Source organism: Paralichthys olivaceus, chromosome 20 (genome assembly GCF_024713975.1).
Source record: "Paralichthys olivaceus isolate ysfri-2021 chromosome 20, ASM2471397v2, whole genome shotgun sequence".
NCBI lineage: Eukaryota > Metazoa > Chordata > Actinopteri > Pleuronectiformes > Paralichthyidae > Paralichthys > Paralichthys olivaceus.
Genome location: NC_091112.1, coordinates 5,001,210 through 5,026,824, shown reverse-complemented (window position 1 = coordinate 5,026,824; position 25,615 = coordinate 5,001,210). Strand labels below are relative to the sequence as shown.

At 44.3% G+C, this 25,615-nt stretch overlaps 1 protein-coding gene across 1 annotated transcript in view; it reads right to left on the bottom strand.

Annotated features, from left to right (window-relative positions):
• The window catches only part of ext1b (exostosin glycosyltransferase 1b), a 97,195-nt gene that overhangs the window by 8,599 nt on the left and 62,981 nt on the right, over positions 1–25,615 (bottom strand). Inside the window, exons 2-7 of the mRNA XM_069515730.1 lie at positions 16,285–16,378; positions 12,747–12,854; positions 11,442–11,561; positions 7,858–7,990; positions 5,894–6,012; positions 2,384–2,479 (exon numbers count right to left, since the gene is read on the bottom strand). Of these exons, the coding sequence (XP_069371831.1) occupies positions 2,384–2,479; positions 5,894–6,012; positions 7,858–7,990; positions 11,442–11,561; positions 12,747–12,854; positions 16,285–16,378 (670 nt within the window). The remainder of the gene's footprint in view (positions 1–2,383; positions 2,480–5,893; positions 6,013–7,857; positions 7,991–11,441; positions 11,562–12,746; positions 12,855–16,284; positions 16,379–25,615) is intronic.

Sequence of the window (25,615 nt, the reverse complement as noted above, 5' to 3'; positions counted from 1 at the left end):
CGAGAGGCCGGTGTTTTAAAGCCCCAGATGGTTTGTAATGTTCCAAGTGTGACACATTAGCCCGGGGCTTCCTGGTGCTCTCCAGGAATGTGAGCTCTTACAGCAGGAATCCGCCTGCAGCACTTCACCTCCTCTCGAAAGGACAGCAGCAGAGGAGCCGGGGAGAGGGAGGACGGGAGCAGGACCACCAGCCACAGTGAGCCATGTTAAACACGGCTGGGACTCTAACCCAGTTTAAGACTACAGGCAGAGAGCATATTTTTTTATTGGCTACTGTGCCGGAGAGACAGAGGGGATGGATGACGGAGGGAAGAAAAGAGGGCAGTTGGTTCAAAGAGAAGATTTGTGTTGTTTTATGTGTGTTGTGTTCAAAATCCCATAAAAAAGACCGAAGGCAAAAATGCTCAAAATGTTAACGTGTTAATTCCTTGCTCCTGAGATCTTTAAAAACAGTTAACGCACGTATTGTTTTAATGAACATTTATTAAGTTAGAACAGCTGTGTGCCTACATAATAAACTTCAATCTAAAAGTGCTTTATGCAGATGAAATGATAAAGAAACATCTGCGAGAGAGGATGAGGAATAAAGAGGCAGGAAGGATGAAAACATTCTCGCTCTCTCCCTCTGTGGGGTAGAGGAACACAGCTCGGCTCGCCACGGTAAACACAGAACCCGCCACAACCACAACAAACCACAGGCTGTTCGGAACACACACACACACACACACACACACACACACACACACACACACATATGAGCACACTTAGCCTGTTCCGCCCGCTTTTCACGGACACGCGGCGACACAGAGCCCGACCGCTCTGACTGACAGCTCGGAGGAAACCATTCTGAGCCACGGGGAGAAGTAAACCATGAACCCAGCCTACCGCCGGGTGACTGACACTGATGTGAAAACCACTTCCTCTGATTGGCAGGTGAAGTTAAGTCGTCGCGAGCGAGAGGATAAGTCTGATGTCTCGGAATACAGATGAGTCCTCCGCCTCAAAAACAAAACTCAAACGTGAGCTTGGATATTGTCAAACCCACTCGGATGGGCGTCCACGTCTGACCTTTGACCCGTGCAAGACGAGGTTACGGGGGAAGACAGAGAAAACACAGACGCCTCTTCACAGGGCAGAGACTTGAGTGTAACGAGCTAATAAGGCTGTCATAATAAACGCCACTGAGGCGCGCTGGTCGCTCAGGGCTCCGTGTCTGTGTGGATGAAGGGTTAACTGACAGAAGGCAAAACAAAACAGGAACTGAGATGACCATCACAGCTTTTTCAGAAGCTTTGAGTCACATTTACACCTCGGTTCACACTTTAATCTCCTTTTTGCCGCTCTTCTCCGTTTCTTGTCACAGCGAACCAAAATATGTAAAATATGTGAGCACTTAGCGACTTCACCTTTGGTTCCCTGTCATTATTTTCATCCTACACACCAAACAATCCATATATTGATAAAGTAATCAGCACATAATGAGAGGGAGTTCCAGTTGCGACCCGGTAACACACATTTAAGTATAGATTTAGTAATTATGGGTTTTGAAATGGCTGCAGGGATGATGTGAGGATCATAAGTTATTAAACCCATTAAGAAAAACTAAACCTCAAACTAATGAAAGTTGTCTGCCGGGTTTATTTGTTGTGAATATTACAACTCAACTACAACATATTTCTGAGGTCTTTTGTCACTTTCTTCACTTAATGATTAACATGAAGAAACAGCAGTAAATACACTGAAATAATAAATAAATGCAACTGTGCATATGCACTTAGATTACCGCCTCCTTATCTCCCCTAATATGCATTAGCCTCTCAGTCACGCTTTTTTCCCAGAGTATATTATTCCCATTACTGAGCTTTAATTAAAACCACACAAAATGTCCTTTAATGGAATCAGTGCAGCACAAATCGAAACTCATTAACTCCCAGAAACTCTGAGACTGAGCAAAATGTGCAGAGATACAGTAGCTCTACAGTTGGAGACGACGTACAGGAGGAGAGGCCTCATTGAAAGTGATAGCGACAACACCTCTGAGGTCATTTTCAGACAAACGTTTTCCTGTAATGATCCAGAGGGGCTGCACGAGAGAACGTTAAAGTCCAAATCAGTTGCTCCGGACATTTCCTGGAACTTTTACAGCCAATGTCCGAGTGAGTCCGTGTGAGAAAGCAGGAAAATGATACAGTCCTCCGCCAAAATTTTATGGATTCTTCCCTGATCCCTACTCCGTCCGTCCACCAGGTTTTGAGGAAATCCCTTCAGTTAGTTTTTTAGTAATCTTGCTTAAAAAACACACGGATCATTATCTTCTTGCGAACAAAACAGCGACAAGAAGTAAAAGAAAAAAGAAAACCATGCAGACGTGCTGCTCTCTCACCTTGTTCTCCCCCTCGATGACGATGACGGGCACCGAGGTGGCGGGCCAGCGCTGCTTGGCGGGGAGAGGCTTGTCACAGTTCCACAGGACAATGATCTGAGAGAAGGAAACAGAAAGGTCTTGTTACCTGCGTCGCAGCTGATTTGATTTCCTCCAAGCAAAACGGCCCGCAGCTCACCGCCGCTCAGCTCGTGGCTGAATCAACCCACAGAACATGTGACATTTACGTGGCCCGGGGGCCACAAATGTCACCTTATTACCGGCTGTTAAAAAGCCGGAAGGGCAACTAAAGTGATAAAAATTTCAATTATGTTTCCAGAATGGTTTGTGAGATTCAGTCCGTAACCATCGGCTTATTTTCTGTAACTACGATACGACATGTGGCTGAACTCCAGCTCTCCTAACTCCACCTCTAATCAGATGATGTTTTACACGAGGACACACACACACGTCATGTGACTTCCACTGCAGCTCGACCGACATGGAAATGTCACATGAAGTTCCCCAGTTACTGCACAGCGGCAGCAGCTCTCATTAATGTTTGATGAGAAACACACACACGACATGACTCCTGTCTGACCTTACACCCGTTACACAGCCTGCTCTTCTCATGCATCTTAGATCGGATGTAGTTTAGGTGACAACACAACTGCTGCTCGCCGCGCTCCGCCCAGGAAAAAAAAACGATTGTCCAATCACAGCTGTATCGCTCTGGGTTCGGGCAGTTACGACCACGTACCTACTTAGTGTTACTTCCAGTAGTAAAACCAGGTTATCGGATTTTTATAAAAACATAGTAAAAGCAATTGTTTGCAGGTATTTTATTTTTGGATTTGCTGAGGTTTTTGCTTCAGCAACATAACATGACCACAAATTCCATCAGTTGCCTCCAACAAGGAGGTTATGTTTGTTTTGTTATTTCGAGGAGGTCGTGCATTCGGCAGCATTTTCATTGATTTCTCAGAGAACACTTCATACGACTTGTTTATGGTCCGCTAACATCTGTCCAGCTGAAACGTCCTTCAACAAGTCAGAAACTGAATCCATCCACTGCACAGGAGCTGCAGCTCAGACTGGGCTCCACACGTCCCTGATGGAAGCGAACCAGAGGAATTTCCCTGCAGGGATCAATAAACTTTCACATTATTCTGACATTAACCACGTCACACACAGCGGCTCTGCCCCCTCGGAGACTCTGCACCCTGACTGGACCTGTCAAATTACGAGCCGGGAGCCATTTGGATGTCTGTGTTACCGTGTTCCCATGTGACGACAGCAGCTGTTTGTGAGAGAGAGAGGACGCGGATGCTGACGGAACGACTCACAGCCCGAAACTTAAATTCATCTTCTCAATATATGAACAGAGACACAAAACAAATAGCTGGTTCACGAGGCTGAATCTGGGGCCAAAGAGTGTTTGTCATTGTAGGATAACAACAGGTACACGCATCTAAACTCACAGCTGAGGAACATGTTATTCCAATACAGGCTTCTATTCCTGTTTGATTAGAAAGACAGATGGTGTCTCTGTCAGCTCACCAGCCCTCTCCAGGGGCTGATGGTGCCATTGTGTGTGTGTGTGTGTGTGTGGGTGGGGGAGTAACTGTTGATATGTGTGTGCAGCATGAGTGGAAGAAAACGCTGCTCTCAAGATGCACACACACGCAGCAGGAGGTCCAGTGTCAGAATGTGTCTCAAAAGCTTTCTCGCGTCCAATTTAGCCTCCTCCGCCCTCTGTGTTCTTTTATTCTCTCTCTTCCATTCATTTATTTATATCCCTCTCCCTTTCGTCATCCGCTCTAAACCCCCCCCCCCCCCCTCCTCCCATCTCCGCTTGTCTGTACAATGACAGAGGAATATAAATCCCTGCCTGCGTACCTGGATCTCCACTTTGTGCAGGAACTGAAGGACGTAAACACGATAGAAGAAAAAAAGAAGACGGTGCAGGTTTTACTCGTCGAGCCTGCTGTTGTGAGGAAGAGCGTTTCTGGATTATTGTGAGCTGATGGTTAGTGTGACCCCTCAGAGGTACAGCTGGATATCAGGCCTCGATACTGATCGACTGAAATATGCTCGTGGCACAGCTGGAAGTAGAAGTAGAGTGAAAACCTCCGACAAGGTCCAATAGTCCTCTAATGAAACCACTGGTGCTGTCCCTAATTGAAAACATCTCTTTGAGATTCTTTGTTGAAAATTATCAAGTGAAATTATTTTTGCTGGATTTTAAGCAGCATTTTTTTATATTCAGGTTAAGTCCCTGTGTGTGTGTGTGTGTGTGTGTGTGTGTGTGTGTGTGTGTGTTTGGTAAAGATTTAAAGGGGCACGCCGCCATTTTTACACTTTAAATTCAGTCTCACAGTGATGAGAAGAACCACTCAGCCTGTGAAAACAGTTAAATAACTAATGTGGAGAAGCTTTTCCACCTCCAACATGTACGAGGCAGGAAAGGTTTAAAAAAAAAAAAAAGATGCTACTGAATTGCATTGTGGGAAATGTAGGATCCTGTGTCCTGTTAAAATTTAATACAATTTCTTTTATAACAATATATTTCAGATAAGTTTTTGGTATCGGGGTCGGAGCTTCTGACGCTGAAACGTTCAAACAACGTATTCACATGTACGCACACATGTACACACAAAGAACAACCACAGACACAAAATACAAACATGTACAAACATCCCGCCCACATTAAACACACATGCACGTAACTCACCACATTATTCCTGTTCAAACACACAACTGGATGTCCAAACATAAATACATCACTCCTACACAAAATACAAACTCGCTTACTCATACTCTCTGCTGGCCAAACAAATGAACACACAAACACACACACAAAGACACACACAAACAAAGACACACACACACACAGCCATCGGGGAGGAAATTCCATTTCATTTCCCGCACTGGTAAGGAGCAAGCTGGGGAATCAATACACAGCATCTCCAGCTGTCCTGAAGGGACAGATGTAGCACCGCAACAAAATGTCGCTCTAATTCAATCCACCACAGTTAACACGCACACACACGTGCACACACACACTCACACACACACACTCACAGACACACACACAGGATGGAAGATGAGCTTTATTGTTCCTCTGGTTTGAAAATGTGATCATAAAACAGCCACAGAGTTAATGTGCTGCAGGTTTGAGGAAAAGAAACTCCTGTGCTGGCGATGAGAAGGGAGTCAATCTGTTCTTTTTAGAAAGTAAACCCACGTTTGTCTGCGTTTAAGACGTACGACTGTAAACAAAACCTTATTCTAACAACAAATGTCAATACCTGACAAAACCTTTTCAGATGCTTCCTACTTGATTTTTCACTTTAAACATTCCTGTAATTGGGGAAAACATGTGGCTCTATTAGTTTTCACTCACAGCTTCCCGGGCCACACGGGGACCTCGATTTCTGTCCCCACAGTGACAAGTAATCCCATGGGTCCCCACAGGGATATAAAAAAACAGAACACACACATACAAAAACACACAAACATGCACTTTACCTGTGCACAATACTGGGACTTGGCCACAGCTGCCAGGAGCTTGAGTATGGGCTGGGACTGGGACACCAGAGGGGAGACAGCATGGATGACCGCTGTGAACTTGGGGTACGGTTTAATTCCTGAAACACAACGACAGACACAACAACGATCATTAAAGCATTTAAAAAAAAAAAAGAAATCCAGGAAGCGATCAGGAGCCGACTGTCAGCCGTCCGTTTAAATATCAGGCTCTTTGAACGGAATAAAGCCAGACGAGAACTGAAGCCGCTGATTCCAAACACTTCACATCTATTTTCAGTAAGAGATGTTTCTGTCAGCATTTCGAAAATATAGATGATTTAAATGTCAGGGATGTAGGTGTTTCAAGCCGGTCTTAAAATATTCAACAACGTTTTGAAAATGTCAAATCTCTTCTTCACTGGATATTCCATTTTGTAAACTTTTCAGCTGGATGTGCAACCCAGCGAGCAGACGACTAACTGCTGTCGTGACTTTAAATTCAGTCTGACTTGATGTTAGAAAAGAGTAATTGAGGCTGAAAATGAGCAGGAAATAAGATATTGAGCAAGACGGATCATAGAGGACGTTCAACTTTTCCTAATTTAAATCTAATCTAACCCAAACCAACAAAGCATGGCGCCGAGGAGATCGCATTACAACGAGTCTCCTTTACGCCACTGAGCAACCTCTGTGAGGAGGAGTAGACGCTGCAGTCTGAAAAGTTGGAGCTTGTGATTTGTAATTAAAAGTAAAAAGTCTGCGGAGTTTTCAAACACCTGAGACGACATTTGAACCAAACCCGGAGCTGAAGTTCTGTCCTGCAGCTGAGTCTATATTTTGAAAACATTTATTCCATGTATAATGAATGTGTTGGAGAATCTCTTCATTGTTCTCAGCATCATAAGAATATTGATCGTCTCTTTTTATTACTTTGATTAAAAGTTTCCTCAGTCTCAGTTGCAACTTTATTCAAGAAGTCAAACTCTGAAAATGTTGAATTATGTGCGAAGGAGAGAAGATTGTGTTCTTTTACTTCTGAAATTAAAAAAAAAAATCTTCATTAAGGTTGCGATTATTTGTATAAAGTAAATCCAATGAGATGTAGGTTGTGTATTTTTGACGAATTCAGTGAATTGTTTATTGAATCAAAACTTTACTGAGCAACAAAATAAAATCCTGTTGAGTGTTAATATACATGACGTGTGTGTGTGTGTGTGTTTGAACCCATCAGCCATTAGCGGCCTTGTCTCCTGAAAACTCATTCATGTTTAATTGCTTCCTCATTGACAAACGTGGCGTGGCGCTGTGATCCACGCCTGTCACTGCGTCACCATCCATTTCAATATCAGCGCTCCAACCTGGGTGCTCCATCAACGGAGTTTGTACTGAGCCCATCTGTGTGAGTGGGAACGTGTGTGTGGATGTTTGCGGTGCCCCGGCAGCGCTGGATGATGATGGAGTGAAGAGGTGAGGGATGGAGAGGCTCCTGGGTCACAGATATGTGGCAGGGGAGAACTCGGCGCTGCTGAACCGTGGCAGGAGGAATTGGCTGCGCTGCAGCAGCAGCAGTAACAGTGCTGACTCAAAGACCAATGATGGACGGATTGGTGTGTCAGCAAGACTAATACAAACATCCGTCAAAGGCCCATTCCTCCACTGCATTTGCTGCGAGACACAGCCATTGGAGGAGAGCAGTCGATCGGGGTAAAGACCATAATTCTGCTGCTCAGACAAGGTCCAAACACACAATCACAGCTGCACTAACATCTGCACAAACCGGCCTCTCCGACCAAACACTGTGACACAATATTTGGCCGCAGGGTGATGGATGGTGAGAAACTTTTGTGATCAACCGTTATGGAGCAGTTCACTTCCTCACTGGTGTGTAGGGATGTGATTGTTGTTATGTAACCGCGCTTTGTGCAGTCTTTCTGTTCGTGTGTGTGTGTGTGTGTGTCACTGACCCAGTGTGGCGTAGTAGAAAGGGAAGTCTCCCAGGTATCCAGAGTACTGCGGCAGGGCAAACAGTCCCCCAGGGTGACTGTTCCACATCAGGCTGCTCCTGGAGCCGTGCTCCAGCACTCGGTCCTGGATGATCTGCACGCAGCCAAACAAAGTGAACACGGATTAGACATCAAATGAGACCGTAAGAGTGTTGTTGATTTATACACACTTTCAAGGACGAGGCGTCACATTACGATGTGCTGCAGAGATTCAGACCGTTCTTCAATTTAAAGCTTCCCTGTGGAGTTTATGAACTCTGGTAGTGCGATGCTTTCATGAATGGGGCCGTGTGTCTGCTCGTCTTCAGAGGACGCACATGAACACCAGCACGAGGGTGAAACACAGAGGGCAGCAGTGTGACGAGGAAAGAGGCAAAACACACAGAAAATGCAGAAAAGCTGTAAACACGGATGTAAACATTACAGCTCTCGCTTTATCTCACTTGACCTTAAGACGATGTTTCTCTGCAGCAAATACACCTCCATTTCTATTAAAATAGAAATTGATTGATGCAGTTCCATAAAGTTGACTTATGCAAATAAAACAGAAGCAGTAGAGGGAGAGATGTTCTGACTTTTAGTTCAAGACAAGCTCCAGAACCACTTGATCCTCGACGTTCCATCCTGTCACTAATATCACATCTTAACCATCAAACACTTTAATGGACAATCATTCAAACTGAGCTGCATTTACAAATGTTCAGGTCACATGAGGGCCAGCTTGTGGGTTTGCAATGGTTCATGGGATGCCTAGGTCCTTCGCTGTTAAAATAATTATGTAAACAGTCTTGTACCTTTGTTCTAAAGATATCCAACGTTATCCAGACTTACTTACTCATCTAAAAGTGGGCGGTCACTGTTACGCTCTGTTCCTCTGCAGAAAAAACAAACTCGGGATTTAAAAGTCTTAAGCGAGTACGTCAAAGGAATCTTCATAGTTCAGCGATACTGACAATTCCCCCAAATTGAGAAGTCACTCAAACGGTCAGCAAACGTGAGAACTGACACCATTTTCCCCAGGACGCAGCTCGGAGGGGCAGAGAAAGAGATATTGCTGCCGTGCCCTTGAGCCAGGCTAAATTGCTTCAGTAAAACAGACACAGGTTCCCGGTCGTGTTTTACGGCCACTGTAGAGTCGGGGGGCGACGGCCGGAGTTGGCTCTGTAACTCAAAGGACGGAGATATAAAGAGACGCGAGGAGAGTCAGGTGAGCGATGGGTGCGCAGCTAATGGCTGACTGAATTGTAAAAAGTTAATAATACAGCCGCAGGGGAGTTTATGTAATAACGCTGATGAGGCCACGAGTAAATTCATCATTTGGTGGCAGGGACATGAGGAAGGGGAGAAAAAACAACAACAGCCAAGTGTGGGTTTGTTTTCACTTTCCAGAGCTTTATCCCTGAGGGCGAGTTGATAACCATTTAACTCGGACAAACAGATTAACTCGAAATCCGTTGGCTTCTTAATAAAAACGGCGCTCGCCACCTTAAAAACCCAGAGTCCTTTACACCTTATGAGGGGCAATTCTGCTCGCTCGGCTGCAGCTCCTCCCCCGTCGGCGGCCCTCAGTCGGGACATGATGGACGACTCAATCTCGCCTCAGAACAGCCACAATCAACCAATTAGAGCATGATAGATAAATCCTGCTTCACCGCGAGCACACTGTGAGCTCGCCTTTAATAGGTGAGTTTAATAGGTGTACCAGCGCCGCACATCCGGCTATATTGACCTTGTGATTGGTCGAAATGTGTCCGACTCCTGACAGGAAACACTGCATGATAGCTTGGAGTCGTGTTTCCATCTCGCTTGCCGTCACACACACACACACACATGCACACACACACACACACACACGGTTTGGAGTGGATCTGGAAAGTCATTAAAACGCAAGTGTGTTTGTGAATGTGTGCGAGGAGATTCTATCTGTCAAGATATCCGAGTGTGTGTGTGCGTGTGTGTGTTTATCATTAAAGATCTGTGAGGAGGATGGGGCGGGGGGGTTGGCGATGGCAGCGTGTGGGGGGGTACTGGCTCGACAGGATGAATAAACCATGTCGCTCGTTATCTCCGGGGCTGCCACGGCAACACCATTTACATATGTCACCCCTTCTCCTCTCCCCTTGCTCTTTTTACAGGAAAGTCAGTCAGGATTACACACACACACACACACACACACACACACACACACACACACACACACACACACACACACACACACACACACACACACACACACAAAAATCACGGTGGAGGCTTTCGCCATGTCACCTTGCTCTTTAGTGTGGAGTGACATGTCAACAGGGTTATGGCTGGGTGGTGCCATGTGTATCTGGGCTGACATAAGGGGTTGTGTATCAGATTTAACGTGTGTGTGTGTGTGTGTGTGTGTGTGTGTGTGTGTGAGAGAGACACGGGGTAGATAAACAGACCAGATATGTAGAGCTAGTCAAAAATCAGACAGTCTCTAGACACTGAAGCCTCGACCCATTACGTGTGCTGATTGTTTGACAACGTAGCAGCTTGTGTGTGTGTGCGTGTGTGTGTGTGTAAAAGTCAAATTCTGATGTATGATTTGGGAGGTTATGGAGTAAATAAGCTGGTAGCATTGAGGAGAGCCTTGCTCCGAGGCTTTAGCGCTGCAGTCGGAGAGGAAATTAAATGCGTGATGGGATAAGGGAGAAGACATTTGTAACCACGCCGTGACACCACTGACGCCCAGGTTTCATCCCTGCATCTATAAACCACTTGTTTAAACTGGATAATGAGGGACGGGGATTGGACGGATGAATTGTTTTTCCAGTCACAAATTCCCTAAAGTGGGTTATTGTTAACAGAGTGGACGCACAAGACAATAAGAGGTCAGAGGAAGGAGGGAGGGAGGGAGGGAGGCTCCACCTCTCTCTGTCCATCGAGCCTCGGTAGATCTGTGGCAGTTAAAAGTTTCAAGTAAAGCTGGATGGACTTCAAACACATAACTTCTTTACTGTTTTAATCTTCATCTTCCTGTATGATCATTAAGCATTGTTTTTCTCTCAACTATCATTTTTTAGTCAGAACTGCTGTGTTTGTTCTTCATCTGCTTCCTGATGCTCTGTCTCTCTCTGTTATCACTCTGCATCTCTTGGTCATCGTGTTTAATCTAACTTTAACAAGAAATCTTAGCGTTCTCCGAGGATTCAGGCATTGGCGCCTCTTGACCCCCTTGCATCAACAAAACTCCATTATGGGAGCTAATAAAGTTGTGAAACATGGAGATTCCAGGGTTCACAATTTGAGTGCTACACCCTTTTTTAATCCACTTTAAACAAAACAGAAAAGCAGCTTTGTGAGAAGTTTCGTTTTTTCCTCTGTAAACGACACATTCGCGCCAAGAGACCAAAGTGATGCTGAGAACAGAGCAAAGATTGCAGAGTCTGCTGTGACACTGTAGCTCTGAGAGAAAGATTGATGATGATAGAGGAGCAGGAGGAGAGAGGGAGGCAGAGAGGCAAGAAGGGCGGGTGTTTGCATGTGTGTATATATATGTGTGTGTTTTGAATCCTCACCTCCAGTGTGGTCAGCACTATCTTTTCCACAGAGGAGAAGTAGGCCTCCCACAGGAACTGAGTCTGCTGTCTGAGGGACAGGATCTTATCCTGGTGGATGGAACGCACCGTGGTCGGAATCTGTAAAACGACAAACAGCAGTCAGTCAGCAGTAAATTACGGAAGCTGGCTTTTAATGATTGATCTGGGACCTTAAATGTGGTGACAGGAAGTTTTCAAATTGGTCCCATGGATACACTCAGGAAACTCCCATCAACAGATGGGAAATGTCGGCTGAAGCAGACACTGTGCTGCAGTTTGTTTGCAGGAGCCACAACTATTTTTAGGTGATTGGGGTCAAATCCAAGTCTCAAATGTTCCCTAAAGAGTGACTCTGACTCCTGGAGGGAAAGTCTGAGTCAAGTCTACAGTTTTTTTTTAATTAAACTGCGAGAGTAGAGTTGCTTTTCTTTCAGGTCTTCACTTGGTATTTGAACATCCTGGCTAAGATTGCCTATAAATCTTGACTGATATGAACCACGTCAGAATCAGATTCAAGTTCAATATATTTAGTTGTTTGCGGTTTCTTTTTATTTAAAAGTTATTTATCTTAAAGATTTGTGAAAAAGGAGAAAAAAACCTCTGATCATGTGCCTTTGTCATGTGGTGAAACAGGAGATTGGCTGCAAGAACAAATCTGCAGAAATGATGTGATGCGGACAATCAAAGTGAAGCAGAATCACAAAGGAACTTTTCCAACCTTGAGTCTTTATAGCGCAGAGAAATCAGACCCAGTATTAGTATGGTGTTCCTAATAAAGTGCTCTGTGAGTGTATATATATATATATATATATATATATATATATATATATATATATATATATAATATAAATCATTGTGTTGTTGTAAAACGAATAGACACAGGATTTCACAGCCACATTCGGGTCTGCACACGTTGAGCTGCTCATTATAAAACATCATAAAACTCAATGTCAAACAATATTATCACACACTTCATTCAAATTATTTCAATTTAATGGGCATATAATTACTTTCCCCCCCATGAAGTTGGAGCCATTTCTGCTAAATCCGCTCTGTTTATTTGCCCTCTCGTGTAACAATGTGAGGATTTGAGTGACATTTTCAAACAGACAATGACTCATTATGCTGCTTCAGATTTGTTTGGATGGAAACCACTCCAGTGTGTTTAATGTCTCAGCAATCTGAGGAAAAGAGGTTTTTATTCCAGCTGTGGGGCTGCAGCTGTTTGTCTGCTGTAGTTCTCCGGTGATGTGGTTTAGTGTGAGAGAGTCTTTGGGCTGTTACCTGCAGCAGGAGCCGCTCGTCGCCGATGACCGCAGCAGTGTTCCAGTCGATGATCTCGGAGAAAGGCAGCTCCCAGCCGTTACTCAGCATCACTGGCACACACGCAGCCTTGAAAACACAAACACACACACACACACACAAACACACACACACACACACAGAGAGTGAAGCTCGGACATGATCCTTTACAAACAACACAGCTCCAACCGAATGGAGCCTTCGCTGCTACATATTGATTCTGTTCGTCAAAGCCGTCACGTGGCTCTTTTCATACGAGGTTACAACGACTGGACTGTGTCTGTGGGATTCTTTCTGTTCTTACAGTCAATTCTCCCATAAGGTCAAAATCTAATGTTTTAGCTCAAGCTTCTTTGGTGCGACATAGAGACGTCTCAGAGAAAACCAGTCAGCAGCAGCACAAGGATTATTGATGTTTTATAATTTCATGTCTGTAAAGTAAAACTTAATCAGCTACAAGCTACATGATGTCTCAGCGCACAAATCTCATAATTGGCTAAATTGGAATCATTGAATCTGAAATTCAATAACTGAGAGAAAAAAGCAGCTGCTTCAAAAACAATAAAAATTAAAAACGTCTAAATGACGGAAAGGTCCTGATATTAATGGAAATATGAAAATTGGATTATACATTTAAAGGTCTTTAATTGATCTTTTTGGGCACTAGAGGGCAGCAGCTCAAATTTTGTGAACAACATGTGAATGTGTTTGCAGACATTATTTCTTCAGCATCAACAGTATTTCGGCTCTTTCAAGGGTTAATTGTTCCGCATGGTCCACTGGCTCGTCGCCAACTGTGTCTGTCAGTGCGGAGCTGAGCGTCTACACTTCCTCCCATTGTACAGAAATAAAACCAAAAATATCGATTGTTATTGCAAAGATATTTAATAGTCCTGTTTAAATTTAGCAGAGAATTCGTCCCTTGAACAAATATAAGCTCAAATATAAACTAAACACGTGTGCATGATACAAGTTTCACATCAAACATGAGGCTCACACAGCAGCTGAGCAATCAGATAAACAGGAATGAGTTTGAACATATGTCTGTGATGATGATGATGACAGATATAAATATCCAAAAATTAGCAGCCTCTTGTCGGAGAGTAGGTCAGAGGCGAGCGCTCTGGAGTAAAAAGTTGGTAGTCAGCTGCTGAATACCTTTATTCACTCTGCTGCAATATTTGTGAATGAAGCACAGAAAATGTTTTTGTAATAGTTTCTGTTTGATTCATAAAATTGATCTTGAATCATTCACGCGCCTGAAAATCGGAAAAAAAAAAACACGACTGTTTCGGACCAAATGTGACGCGAGCAGCTCAGTGGATGTCACTTTGTGCACCTGTTGACACATTAATATAAAATGGTGACTTCAGGTGCAGGAGAGTTAATTACTCGGAGCAGGAGAAATGATAAAGAGACGAGAGCTGGGAATTAGAGGAGATAAAAAAAAAAAAAGAAGAAGAAGAAAGTGGATTTAGATAGAATGAAAAATGAAAAGAGGGGAGAGGGAGTGGAGCTGAATGTGACCTTTGGCAGCGGAGTGGCAGAGAGATGGAGGGATGAGAGGAGAGGGAGAGAAAACGGCTGGTGTGTGTGTGTGTGTGTGAGTGTGTGTGTGTGAGTGAGTGTTTGTGGTGGGAGTTTGATGTAATGACGGCCCTGTCACTCCCAGGTCATAAAGGTGTCAGCTAAACCAGAAGTGCCCCTTGGGCTCTGCTGCTGTCACACACACGCACGCACACGCACACACACACACACACACTTACTTAACACACAGACCTGACCTCTATTAGGAATTGCTTTCTCATGCAGACGCCAAAGCCTGTAAATACTCTCCCTCTGTCTTCCTCTAGATGGTGTGAGTCGATGGATGGGGTGAGTCAGACGCGTGGAGAGAGGAGACGAGAGGGCACATTTCCCTCCTGAGTGAAGTGCGGCAGTGTGTGTGTGTGTGTGTGTGTGTGTGTGTGTGGCAGCTGATAGTGAGATAAGCGAACCTCTGTGGACGGCAGCAGTGTTCGGTGAGGAGAGGTAAAGGACAGTGCAGCAGCTGATGTGTGCAGTGCAGACAAAGGAATGACTTAATGAGAAAACGTAGATGCGCAGAAGTGTGAGTTAAGTTGAGGTAGACGCAGATCCAGAAAATGAAAACTACAATAAGGCCGTTTACAGACGTGAACTCTGGAAAACGTCCGGACATTTTGCTTTTCGTACGTATGAAGAACGCAGCTGGAGATTGTCCAAGTTAGGCATTTTCAAAACAACATGAAAACCAGAAGATCCAGGGGAGAGGCGGCGGCGGGGTTGAGCAGCAGGAGGCCGGACACGAACGTAAGAATTCTGCTGCGGAAATCACGTCTTTTTGATACAACACGTCAACACAGCCTCAGGCTTTAACACCAAAAGCTCAAGAAAGCCTTTCAAAGTTGACATCTTCATCTGCTTCTTCTACGTGTACGACGCCTTCTTTTCTATCTTGAAATATTTTGTATTATTTTAGTCAGTGGGCTGGCAGATTGCAGTGAATGTCTATTGCAACAGTGCGCAACATCTGGTTGGGGGTGCGTCCCGGTCAGCTCACTCTCCCTGTTGCAGATTTCTGTCAGAGCCAATTATTGGAGATCGGGGAGGCTCCGACTTAATTGATAGCATTAAGATTATTTTGTAAACCCCCCCCACACTTCAGGATTATTTGTTCAGATAAATCGGCTACGAGGGACCTTCCATCGGGAACTCCCCCCCGAGATTGTCGGAAGGGGCAAATCAGATCTAAAATCTCTAGTGTGCAGCAGCCCTCGTGGATTTACAGTGTACTGACTCCTTCTGCAAACAATTCCTCTTTGGTGGAGGGGGATCAAATAAAAAAACTGAAGTTGCAACACAGCTAATAAGCTACAAAAGACTTCCCCAATTTGGACTCAAAGAATTCAGCGCTGCAGAAAGTGATTCGCTGTCGGCCATCAGTGGAAACTCACAGAGCAAACTCGACTTTGCCTCAGAGAACAAATCCGCCGATCTTTACATAAAAAACAAACTCATTTGAAATTTCTCCCATTTCAAATGTGGCGGAGGATTTTGCACTTGATTCTGACTCTTTGATGGTAAATTAAAGTGTTGCTTTGGGCTTAACGACAGAAATGAGAGAAAGATAATTGTTCACGATCAAAATAGTTGTTAAACAGCGAATGAACAACAGAGAGAGTTTTCTGCATTTCTCCTGCAGCCTCCGAACCTTCCAGCGTTTCTATAAAACGTAGTTTAGAAGCTAGAAGCAGCAGCTAATCCTCCCAGTGACGGTCTTGTTTGTTTGTATTAATGACTCTATAAAGGTGCTTATGATTTAGGGCTCCTTTAATGAGAGAGGTATACAGCACTATTAAAACAAATGTGGGAGGTTGAGGGTGGGAAGTGCCTCGATTTGTTCCTCGTTATATCACTGGTATGAATTTACAGCATGTTGGTGTTTTCTTACATTGGGGGAGTGTGTGTGTGTGTGTGTGTGTGTGTGTGTGGTGTTTACCTGCAGTGCCTCGAGGAAGCGAAAGGAGCCCAGTCGTCTGCCACGGGGCACCAAACAGAAGGTGGAGTTGTGGAGCATTTCCTTGTAGTCGTACCTGCAGAGACACAACAGACACACAACGTGAGCTCACGGACATAAACAAGAGCACAACGTGTGTAACCAGAGGAACACACAGGACACGCATCACTGCCAACTGCTGTAATGTTGTTGGTGGTGTGTCACGGTTGAACAAATATGAATTAAACATAGCGTGTGGAGTTTGCCACTGTCACAATATGGAAAAATTCACACTTTCATATTCATTCACACACTTTTAAAGACATGAACCTTTCCTCTCTGTCCCTTTTCCCTAACTCACTCTCTCTCTCTCACACACACACTTCTCCTCCTCCACCTCTCTCTCCATCTCCATCCTTAAAGCAGGAGGAGGAGGATGCTCTGCTCTCTCTCTCTCTCCTCCTCCTCCTCCTGCCCCCCTCATCCCTCTCTCTCTCTCTCCAGTGAAGTGATTCTTATTGCTCTCCAAACAGAGTGATCAACCCTGCCGGGGGTAATGAGCTGAGAGCAACACCTGCTTCCACCACACCACTGCCTCTGGGTGTGTGTGTGTGTGTGTGTGTGTGTGTGTGTGTGTGTGTCTGACAGAGAGTGTGTTTCTGTGTATCATTGTGTTCTTGTTTGCACGCATGCTGCTTCTCCATGTTTTGACAGTTTGTGTGCTCAAGTACAGCGATGGTGATTTGTGTGTGTTTGTGTGTGTGTGTGTGTTTGTTTGTGTGTGCGTGTGTGTGTGTGTGTGATACATGTTTAGAAATGAGAATGTTTCTTGTATGATACACACATTTACTTTATCCTCCACTGAATCAACATTCCGTAATTTTTTACCTCCAGTCTCACTCTTTTTTTGATCTTTATTTTCTCGTCTCTTCTTCCATTTTTATTTTTCATGCCCTCTTTGTCTAGATGTGAACATCAAGAGAACATCCCGTGTGTATTATTTCTCTCCCTCGTTCCCATGTAAACACGGAGCTAATAAGTATCACCAAACAGAAAAAGCCAGCGTGTCAGTCAACAGAAAAGAACCAGGCTCGACAGGGCTGCTGTCTGAAGTCTAATTACTTTCTCTCCTCTTTCTTCTTTTTTTTTACCTATTTTAATTAAATAATGCAATTTTACAAAAGGTAGAACTTATTTTTGTCTCTCACAGATTTTTTGTCACAATGCAAAGTTGTTTCCTGCTGCAAGAACACGATGATCACAAAATTATAAAGTGAACGACAGCTGCTTAAAACAATGATGGCTCAGAAAATGTGCTTTAATATAGAGAGAAACCGAAAAGGAGAAAATTACCAGAAAGCAGAAATGAGAAGAATTAATTTTGCACCGGATTCTCTGATGGAAACATAATTTTAAATGTTAAAGAAGATCCACCAGAAGTTCAGTCAGACAAACAGCAATTAAAACTCCAAAGTCACCGGAGGGTGCTTTCCTTCGCCAAGGCCCAACAGTCTCCTTATAAGACTAAATTTAATTTCACTTGATCAGAATTTTTGGTTCTGCACCAAATCTGATTTCTTTCATTAAGATCCATTGATTATACTCAAACAAAGAAACTGGAATTTATTGGAATCTCGGGTCATTCCCCAACCATCGACAAAATCTCATGGAAATCACTTCAGTGGTTTTTGCATAATCCTGCTAACAAACAAACAACATAACCTCCTCGGTGAAGAGTTGAGTTGAGTGACTGTGCCACCAATAGTGTTCTATAAAAAATCAATATACATCAATATACGTTCATTCAACAATAATTGCAAAATGTACTTTGTTTATTTATCTTGTGAAAAAATGGAAATAATGAGCCCTGAGGGTTGAACAGGTTGGGGGTTAAGAGACTGGTGAGGCAGAAAATCATTTTTCATTTAGCCATAGTCTATACAAGCAAGGTGAAGGTTACACACACACACACACACACACACACACACACACACACACACACACACACACACTGCTGTGAGTGTACTGTAGCTTGTACAGAAGTGTGACAGTGATTGCTGATGCTGCCTTCTGTGTGCCTGTGAATATGGACTGAGCTGACAGGGTGAAGCTGGAAGCCAAACACACACACATACACACACACACATACATACATACACATACACACACACATACACACACACACACACGCACGCACACGACATGGTGACTGCTGATGTTGCTGGCGAGATGCTGCCTCGTCTCTCCTTTAGCCGAGCTCTAATGAAGTGCAGGGACGTGACAGGCTGTGATAAAATCCCACCCTCATTGACATCTACATGCACAACATTCTGTGCAGCACATAATGCAGTTATCACGTGCACGGTCTCGCATACACACACACACACACACACACGCAACGCAAACAAGCGACAGCTGCACGCCCTCACATTGACGTTCCATCACCTGTCGATGGAGACGAAGAAGCTATCTTAGCCCATATTTCCACACCAGCTGCCTCCATGGATGGTGTCTGATTGTGCATGTTTGTATATATGTGTGTGTGTTAGTGTGCATGTGTGCAACAGCATGCAAAACAGACCACCATCTGATGGCACTGAATATCAATGTGTGGATTTAACTCACAGAAGCTCTGTGGCATGTCTCATCTAACTGCTTCCATCTTCTGGCTCATGTTTCTTTTTAACCAAACAATCGATAATATACATTTTTGTCTTCAGCAGCTTGCAGGTTAACCCGAGGCTTATTTGCTGGTTTCTACTGAAAAAAGCAGCAGTAGCAAACCTTAGCAACCCTAGACTTTGCCTCACAGTCACAATTTGGTTTCAAGGTTTGTACGAGGCGCGGCGGTCGCAGGTGGAGCCCCCCGACAAGGACGTCCCCTGCCATGTAAACCCACTTTCACTTCCTTTCTTCTTGCCTCTCTCTTCCTCTCCTCACTCCTTTTCCTTCCTTTGAGCCTCCTGCTAGTTTGAAGTCTGTGGTTCAGAGGCCACAGCTTGCTTCCGCTGTTGTTTTCTTCTTTTCCACCTCTTCTCCTCTGTTTTCCTCGGCTCTCCCTTTGTTTTTTTTTGTCTATGTGACCTTGAGCTGGCTGAGGGAACGCCACTGTTGTGCTCTGAGCCTGCGGGATGTGATTGAGTCTGCGTATTTATATTTTTTGTGACACCGGAGCGAGCTGTGTTGATTAAGGTTAAGGTGGCAGCATGCTGGAAGGACGCCTCTAAACAGGAGGAAACGAAGTCAGCATGCATACAAAACAAAGATGACAGAAAACAAGTCTTTGCCTAATAAAGCACGGTGGAAATGACCCGGTGTCTTGTATGCATATGAAAGCGCTGCGGTGCGTTTGAGTGCACGTGTCATCCTAACCCTGTTGCCGTGACAACCTGTCATTAAGTGCCTTCATTTGCGGCAACTTAATTACACGGGATTGGTGCTTCATCCGCACCGGCGGGGGATAAGGGAGTGAGAGGGGAGAGGGATTGAGAGTGTGTGTGTTTCTTCTGTAGTAAACACACTGCGTTGCTAACATCGGCGGTGGCTGAAAGAAACTCTGGTGGAATCAGACGACGTCTCTGGCCTCCACCACCCGGACTGCTCCCTCGTGAGCAGTGGTGGGCGAAGTGAGATAATAATCAGTAGTGATAGAATGAAAAACTGCAGTATTCAATTGACCTTTTGCTGAGGCCTGACTCCTTAGTTACTGTTGCTAGGCTCAAACAGGAAGTTTTGGCATAGCAGCGATGAAAGATTGACTTTGAATTCTTATTAAATTCAGAAACTAGCAGGAGATTTATTTCAGTTGTAGTCCCCAGAACTCGGAGCCTCACGGTGATGAAAACACCAAACCACATCCGGCCTGAGTGTGTTCTTATTGAGACTGTTGTTACATTAGCTTCCCTGACCTCTCTCTTCTCTTTCCTTGTCGTCAGAAGTGTGTGTGGGTCCTTGTGTGCCATTGATTGCATATAAAGATAGAAACAGTATAGGTCATAAACCCAGCCTCCCCCATGTTAGCAGATGGGACAGGGGCCAAAATAAAAATTCAAAATACACATGGATTAAATTTTTTGCAAATATTTAAATAGCTTTTTGTGATCTGTGCTCTTTCAAGTCTTATTTTTTTCCAGTAAGTTTGGTTTTAATTTGTTATTTGATGTGATGAAAACAAGGTGACACGTCATTGGTTGACAGCTGAGACTGACTCCCGATTGGTCGAGCGTGTAGGTCAGTGGAGCCTTGATACTGTGGCTCCACCCCCCTGATTGCTACTGTTCTTATCTGGGATATTTTTGGGCTTAATTTCCGAATAGTAGGAGGAAGTGAAAACGCATCTTTATTTATAGTTCCATGTTCTACACACAAGAACAATTTCGAACTTCAACCATTAGTGATGGTGCGTCAAAGAATGTAAAAAAAAAGTTATTACTAATTAGGAACGTCAAACCACAGATGTGTTCATTTGTCTGGTAAAAATGTCCCAAACACAGCAAGTACAGAATCCAGCAGTAATTAAACAGGAGCCTCGTACTCTCTATAAACACGAGTGTCTAAGCTGAAGCATATTGTTGTGTGTTCCCATGAGACTATGACAGATGTGCAGGCTAAATGGGCTTGTGGGTAAAAAGAGGGCATCTTTGGCTCCTGACGAACTGAGTTTGGTGTGTGTGTGTGTGTGTGTGTGTGTGTGTGTGTGGGAGGTTAGGAGCTGCTTTCACATATGTTACTGAGTGTGTGTTTGAGGATGATAATGTGTGCGCACATGCGTATAGTGACAAATATGAGCTTGAGAGGAGAATCAGCAGTGTGTGACTGGAGTGTGAGTGTGTGTGAGTGTCTGTGTGTGTGTGTGTGTGTGTGTGTGTGTGTGTGTGTGTGTGTGTGTGTGTTCTCGTCGCTGTGCTCTCACCCTCTCCACTTATTTACCCTGCAGCTAAGTAGAAAAGTACGCATCAGCATCTGTATGTGTGCATCCAGATGTGCGCCTGTCCATTTTCTCTCATCTCTCCTCCTCCTCCTCCTCCGCCATAACGTCTGCTGTACACTCGGAAACTAATTCATTAGCCTAATTAGCCCTCATTAGCCAGCTTATGCTAGTTCCAATTAGCACGGAACGACCCAGAGGTCTGCGCGGACAAACAAACAGGCTCTCTGTGGTCAAACCCGTGACGACCCTGAGGTCTGTCCACAGCCTGATTACAGCCACTTACAGGACTGTGAAGATTCTCTGCCTCCTGCACAATGACGGTCCTGTGTCAGCGCGGAGCTCGACAAATACAACACAACTGAGGTCATGGTGGCTGCTCTGACTGGCGTCGCTGGCCACATGTTAGAATTGCAGGATTATGTGGCAGCAGGAAACACAGTCATAAAGCTCTCCTGTCCATGTGTGATTCAGTATATGTCAACATGACTGTGTGGCTGAAGAACTGCCTCTGATCACAGTCACTTCCTGTCTCTGTGTGAAAACCGTGGGTAAACTCAGCCCTCTGGATTTTACCCACGCGTCATGTCTGAAAATGTCTCAAGTCTCTGAATGGCTAAAAAAAGCTGCTACAACAACACATGCCTGCTGCACATCGGAGGATTTTCAAATCCTGACTGATTGTTAAAACATGGAAAACCTGATTTTTAATCCTTTAATCGTGACAAGAGGAGAAAAACTGGACGATCCAGTTGAGACGCAGATTGGAAATCAGGGAGACTCCTCGCACTAGAGAATCCTCGGTTCAGATCAACCTTATATCGGTTACGTGGTCGGCATGCATTGCAAAACACTAAATATATCCCACAAATTCAGGATTAACCAAAATCCAGAGCAGCCTAAAAGCATCAAACAATAAATTAATAAAGCAAACTCGTCCAGATTGTAACATACCCCCTAATGTTATTAGCCGGATGAGACTGCATTACAAGGGGCCAGCTGTTAACACAGGTGTGCTGACACACAAAACAAACGCACCCGAACACTGGTCTGCATCATCTGCACGAGGGGGACAGTGCGTGTCGGTGCCAGTGAAACAACGAGTACAAGGTTCTGTCCAAAACGAATGAAGCGCAAGAGAGAGAGAGACGCACCTGAGAGGTTTTCTTGCACTCGGACGTCCATCTTGACTGGATTTCAACTTCTATATCTGCGTGTAAGATCTGAAGCGGGGCTTAATATGACAGGTCTTTCTGCGCCGTCAAGTCCAATTTCTTGAGGGGAATCGCTGACTGATCGCTCCATGCTAATATATCTCTTACTCCTTTTGCTTTATTTCTCTCTAGCTCTATTTCACTCTCACCTTGCGTGGATACAGGTTTACTCCAGTCAAATATAAAAAAAACCTTTAGAAACATCAAATCCAAAACTTAGACTTAAAAACTCTGTTACATTGAGAACACGTTTGTGGGCCCTGACTAAACTGGAGAGCCGCAGCCGTCACTGTGAACACATGTCGAGCTGCCAATGAATTAACCAGATTTTTTTTTTTTGCCAGGAAAGTCCCAGAAACTCAGCGTTGCAAGCTTGAATTCTAAAGTAACTCGGTGTCAGGAATTTCCAAGATGTCACACTAGTTTGCATTGCTGCACTGGATCCATATTACCATTCAAATGAGAGCAGGGCAGCAAATACAGCTGCAGGTGGTGGGTGGGAACCACATAAGACTTAAAAAAAAAATGTTGGAAGAGATAGGGCTCATATACATGCAGGCTCACATTCGGCATGCTCGCACAAAACTTTTGAATCGGTTCAAGTCAGCAGCATCGCTCTTTCCCTCCAGCTACAATCCCTGCCACCACCCCCCCCTCGCACATGTAAGCCTGAATATTTTACAAATACCCCGATAACAAGAAGTCTTCCTGCCGCGATACTAATTCACTATGACGGCTTTATCCTTGCAATCTTTTCAATTTGTCCTCTTGGATTTTTTCCACTGCCAACAGATGGAGGCAATTTTTCAGTTACATTTAGTGTCTGCGCAGTAGTCAGAGTCCCCAACTACACACACACACACATACACACACAGACACACACAACCCTCCAGAGGACGGAAGTGAGGTCAATTTCAAACTAGACGACACATATTCCGCACACGTATCCAGAAATAATTCCAATAATTTATTTTGTTCAGCAGCTCCACACCGACAATCACGCTTAACACTTGTGTGCACAAACACACACATGCACAAGTGAGTGATTGGCGGCTCTCTGTGTGATCTTGCAGATGAGGGGTCCAGACTCGGTGGATGTTCACCGGGGACCAGCTGTGCTCGGCTCTGGACTTCCAGATGGCCCTCGGGAAGCTTCGCCGTGCACTTCAGTTTGTGTGGTCGTACGTGTGTCGTGCGCGTGTTGGTGTGTGTCGATCCACATGTGTGAGACAGTCTCAGATTTAGACATGTCAGCACATGCACCGCGGCGGCCTCTTTTTAAACACTGACACATTTTGTCATCAGAGCCACTGAAACGAGGAGCGCAGAAGAGGCTGAGTTACCCCTCACTGAGATGTCTTTTCATCTGCCACACACACACAGATTTTTTAAAAGACACAGTGACTTTTTGAATATATATTCAAGTGTGCTCGAGTCATCTCTCATATATCGTTAATGTAAATGTTAGATGTGCTTATACAAGTGTGTTGTGTGTGTCTTCCCGATCACTTACACTTACACATGTATTTCTACCTTTGTATTTCTACACTACTAAACATAAGATTCTGCCTCTAAGAATTATTTTCTTCATGATTAATCTGCTGTTACATTATTTATCACCTAATATTTATCTCAAATTATGAAAAATTGTTTAAAATGTCAATTTTGTTTGTTTAAAAAAGTTTGTAATCGCCATTATCATAAAACTTGTTTCATTCAACCAAAACCCCCAAAACTTTTAGATATTTATTTTATTATCACATCTGAGTCACTGTGAAAGGAGCGGAACATCTTTGCTTGAATAATTGAGAGATAAATAGTTTCAGCTCCAGAATCGAGTATCAAAGTATTTTTATGTGTCACACGATTCTTCATTCGATGGGGAGTAAACGTGCTATTTTTTTCGGTGTATACAAAACATGGTTTTTAACACAACGTGAGACAAAGTGAAAACACACAACTTGGCAAAAAGGAAGCGCTCATTCGTTCCTCAAGCCTCCGAACCATTTAAATACAAGTTGGTGCAACCAGCTTCCAAATCTATGTGCGTACGATGGGTTCTCTACTGTCTCTACTACAATAGTGTCATAAAACCTAAACAGTGTGGTTTGGTTTCTTAACAATACACAATGAATAGTTACTGTATTTCAGTTATTATCTATGTCCTTCAATAGACGAAGGTGACAACTGGAGGATTTTCATTTTCTCTGTCACACACACAATCACATGAGAGTGAGTTTGACATCAGCATCAAACACAGAATATGTCGGCATCGCACGACACTGGAGAGCAGCAGGATGTCTGTGACAGTTCGTGCTCACAGGGTGTGTGTCTGTGTGTGTGTGTGTGTGTGTGTGTGTGTGTGTGTGTGTACATGTGGAGGTGGAGGTACAGATGTCAATCACAAGCAGAGAGGCAAGCAAAGCGATATGCTACCTAGTGGGTTCATCAGTGCCATGTGTCAGTCAAACCCCGAGATCACATTGATTGTCTGTCGGCACCCATCTGAGTGCGTGTGCATGTGGGTGAGAAAATGACGGTGATGGGGCGGGGGGGGATATCTGGTCCTGGGAGAAAAATATCACGGGGAGCGGGACACAAAAGGACACGAGGAATAATGAGCGAAAGAGGACGAAACGCTCACAATGATGCAATTATGATTCAATTTGGATTCCTGCATCAATTATGCAAACATATTCAAGAGACATGTCAAATATTGATAGGCTTTTCAACTTCTCAAACTGTATTCATTAAGGAGCCAAACTTCACCCGGACTCTCTCATTAATCATGGATGGATGTCAGCTGGAGGTCTACATTCACATTCAGCCAACACTCCCAGCCAGCAACGGCTACGCTCTGTATCTGTGTGTGTGTGTGTGTGTGTGTGTGTGTGTGTGTGCTTCTCTACAGGTGAGATTCCATGTTGTCGGCGTGGACCCCTGACCTGCAACATTTGAGTGTCTGCATGAAGAGTCAGAGCAAGTGCAATATTGTGCTACAGGAAATAAATACAGTGGGGAACAGTGAATGAATTCCATTATTGGCAACTCAGTCGGTGCACGTGAGGTCTGATATTAAACCCAGCGCTGGGTCTTGTTTGAATTATTTGCAAAACTCCTTTCTGAAATTAACAATCAGCCTTTCCATTCATAGCAGGTTTCCATATTCAGAGCTGCAGATGCACCTCGGCCA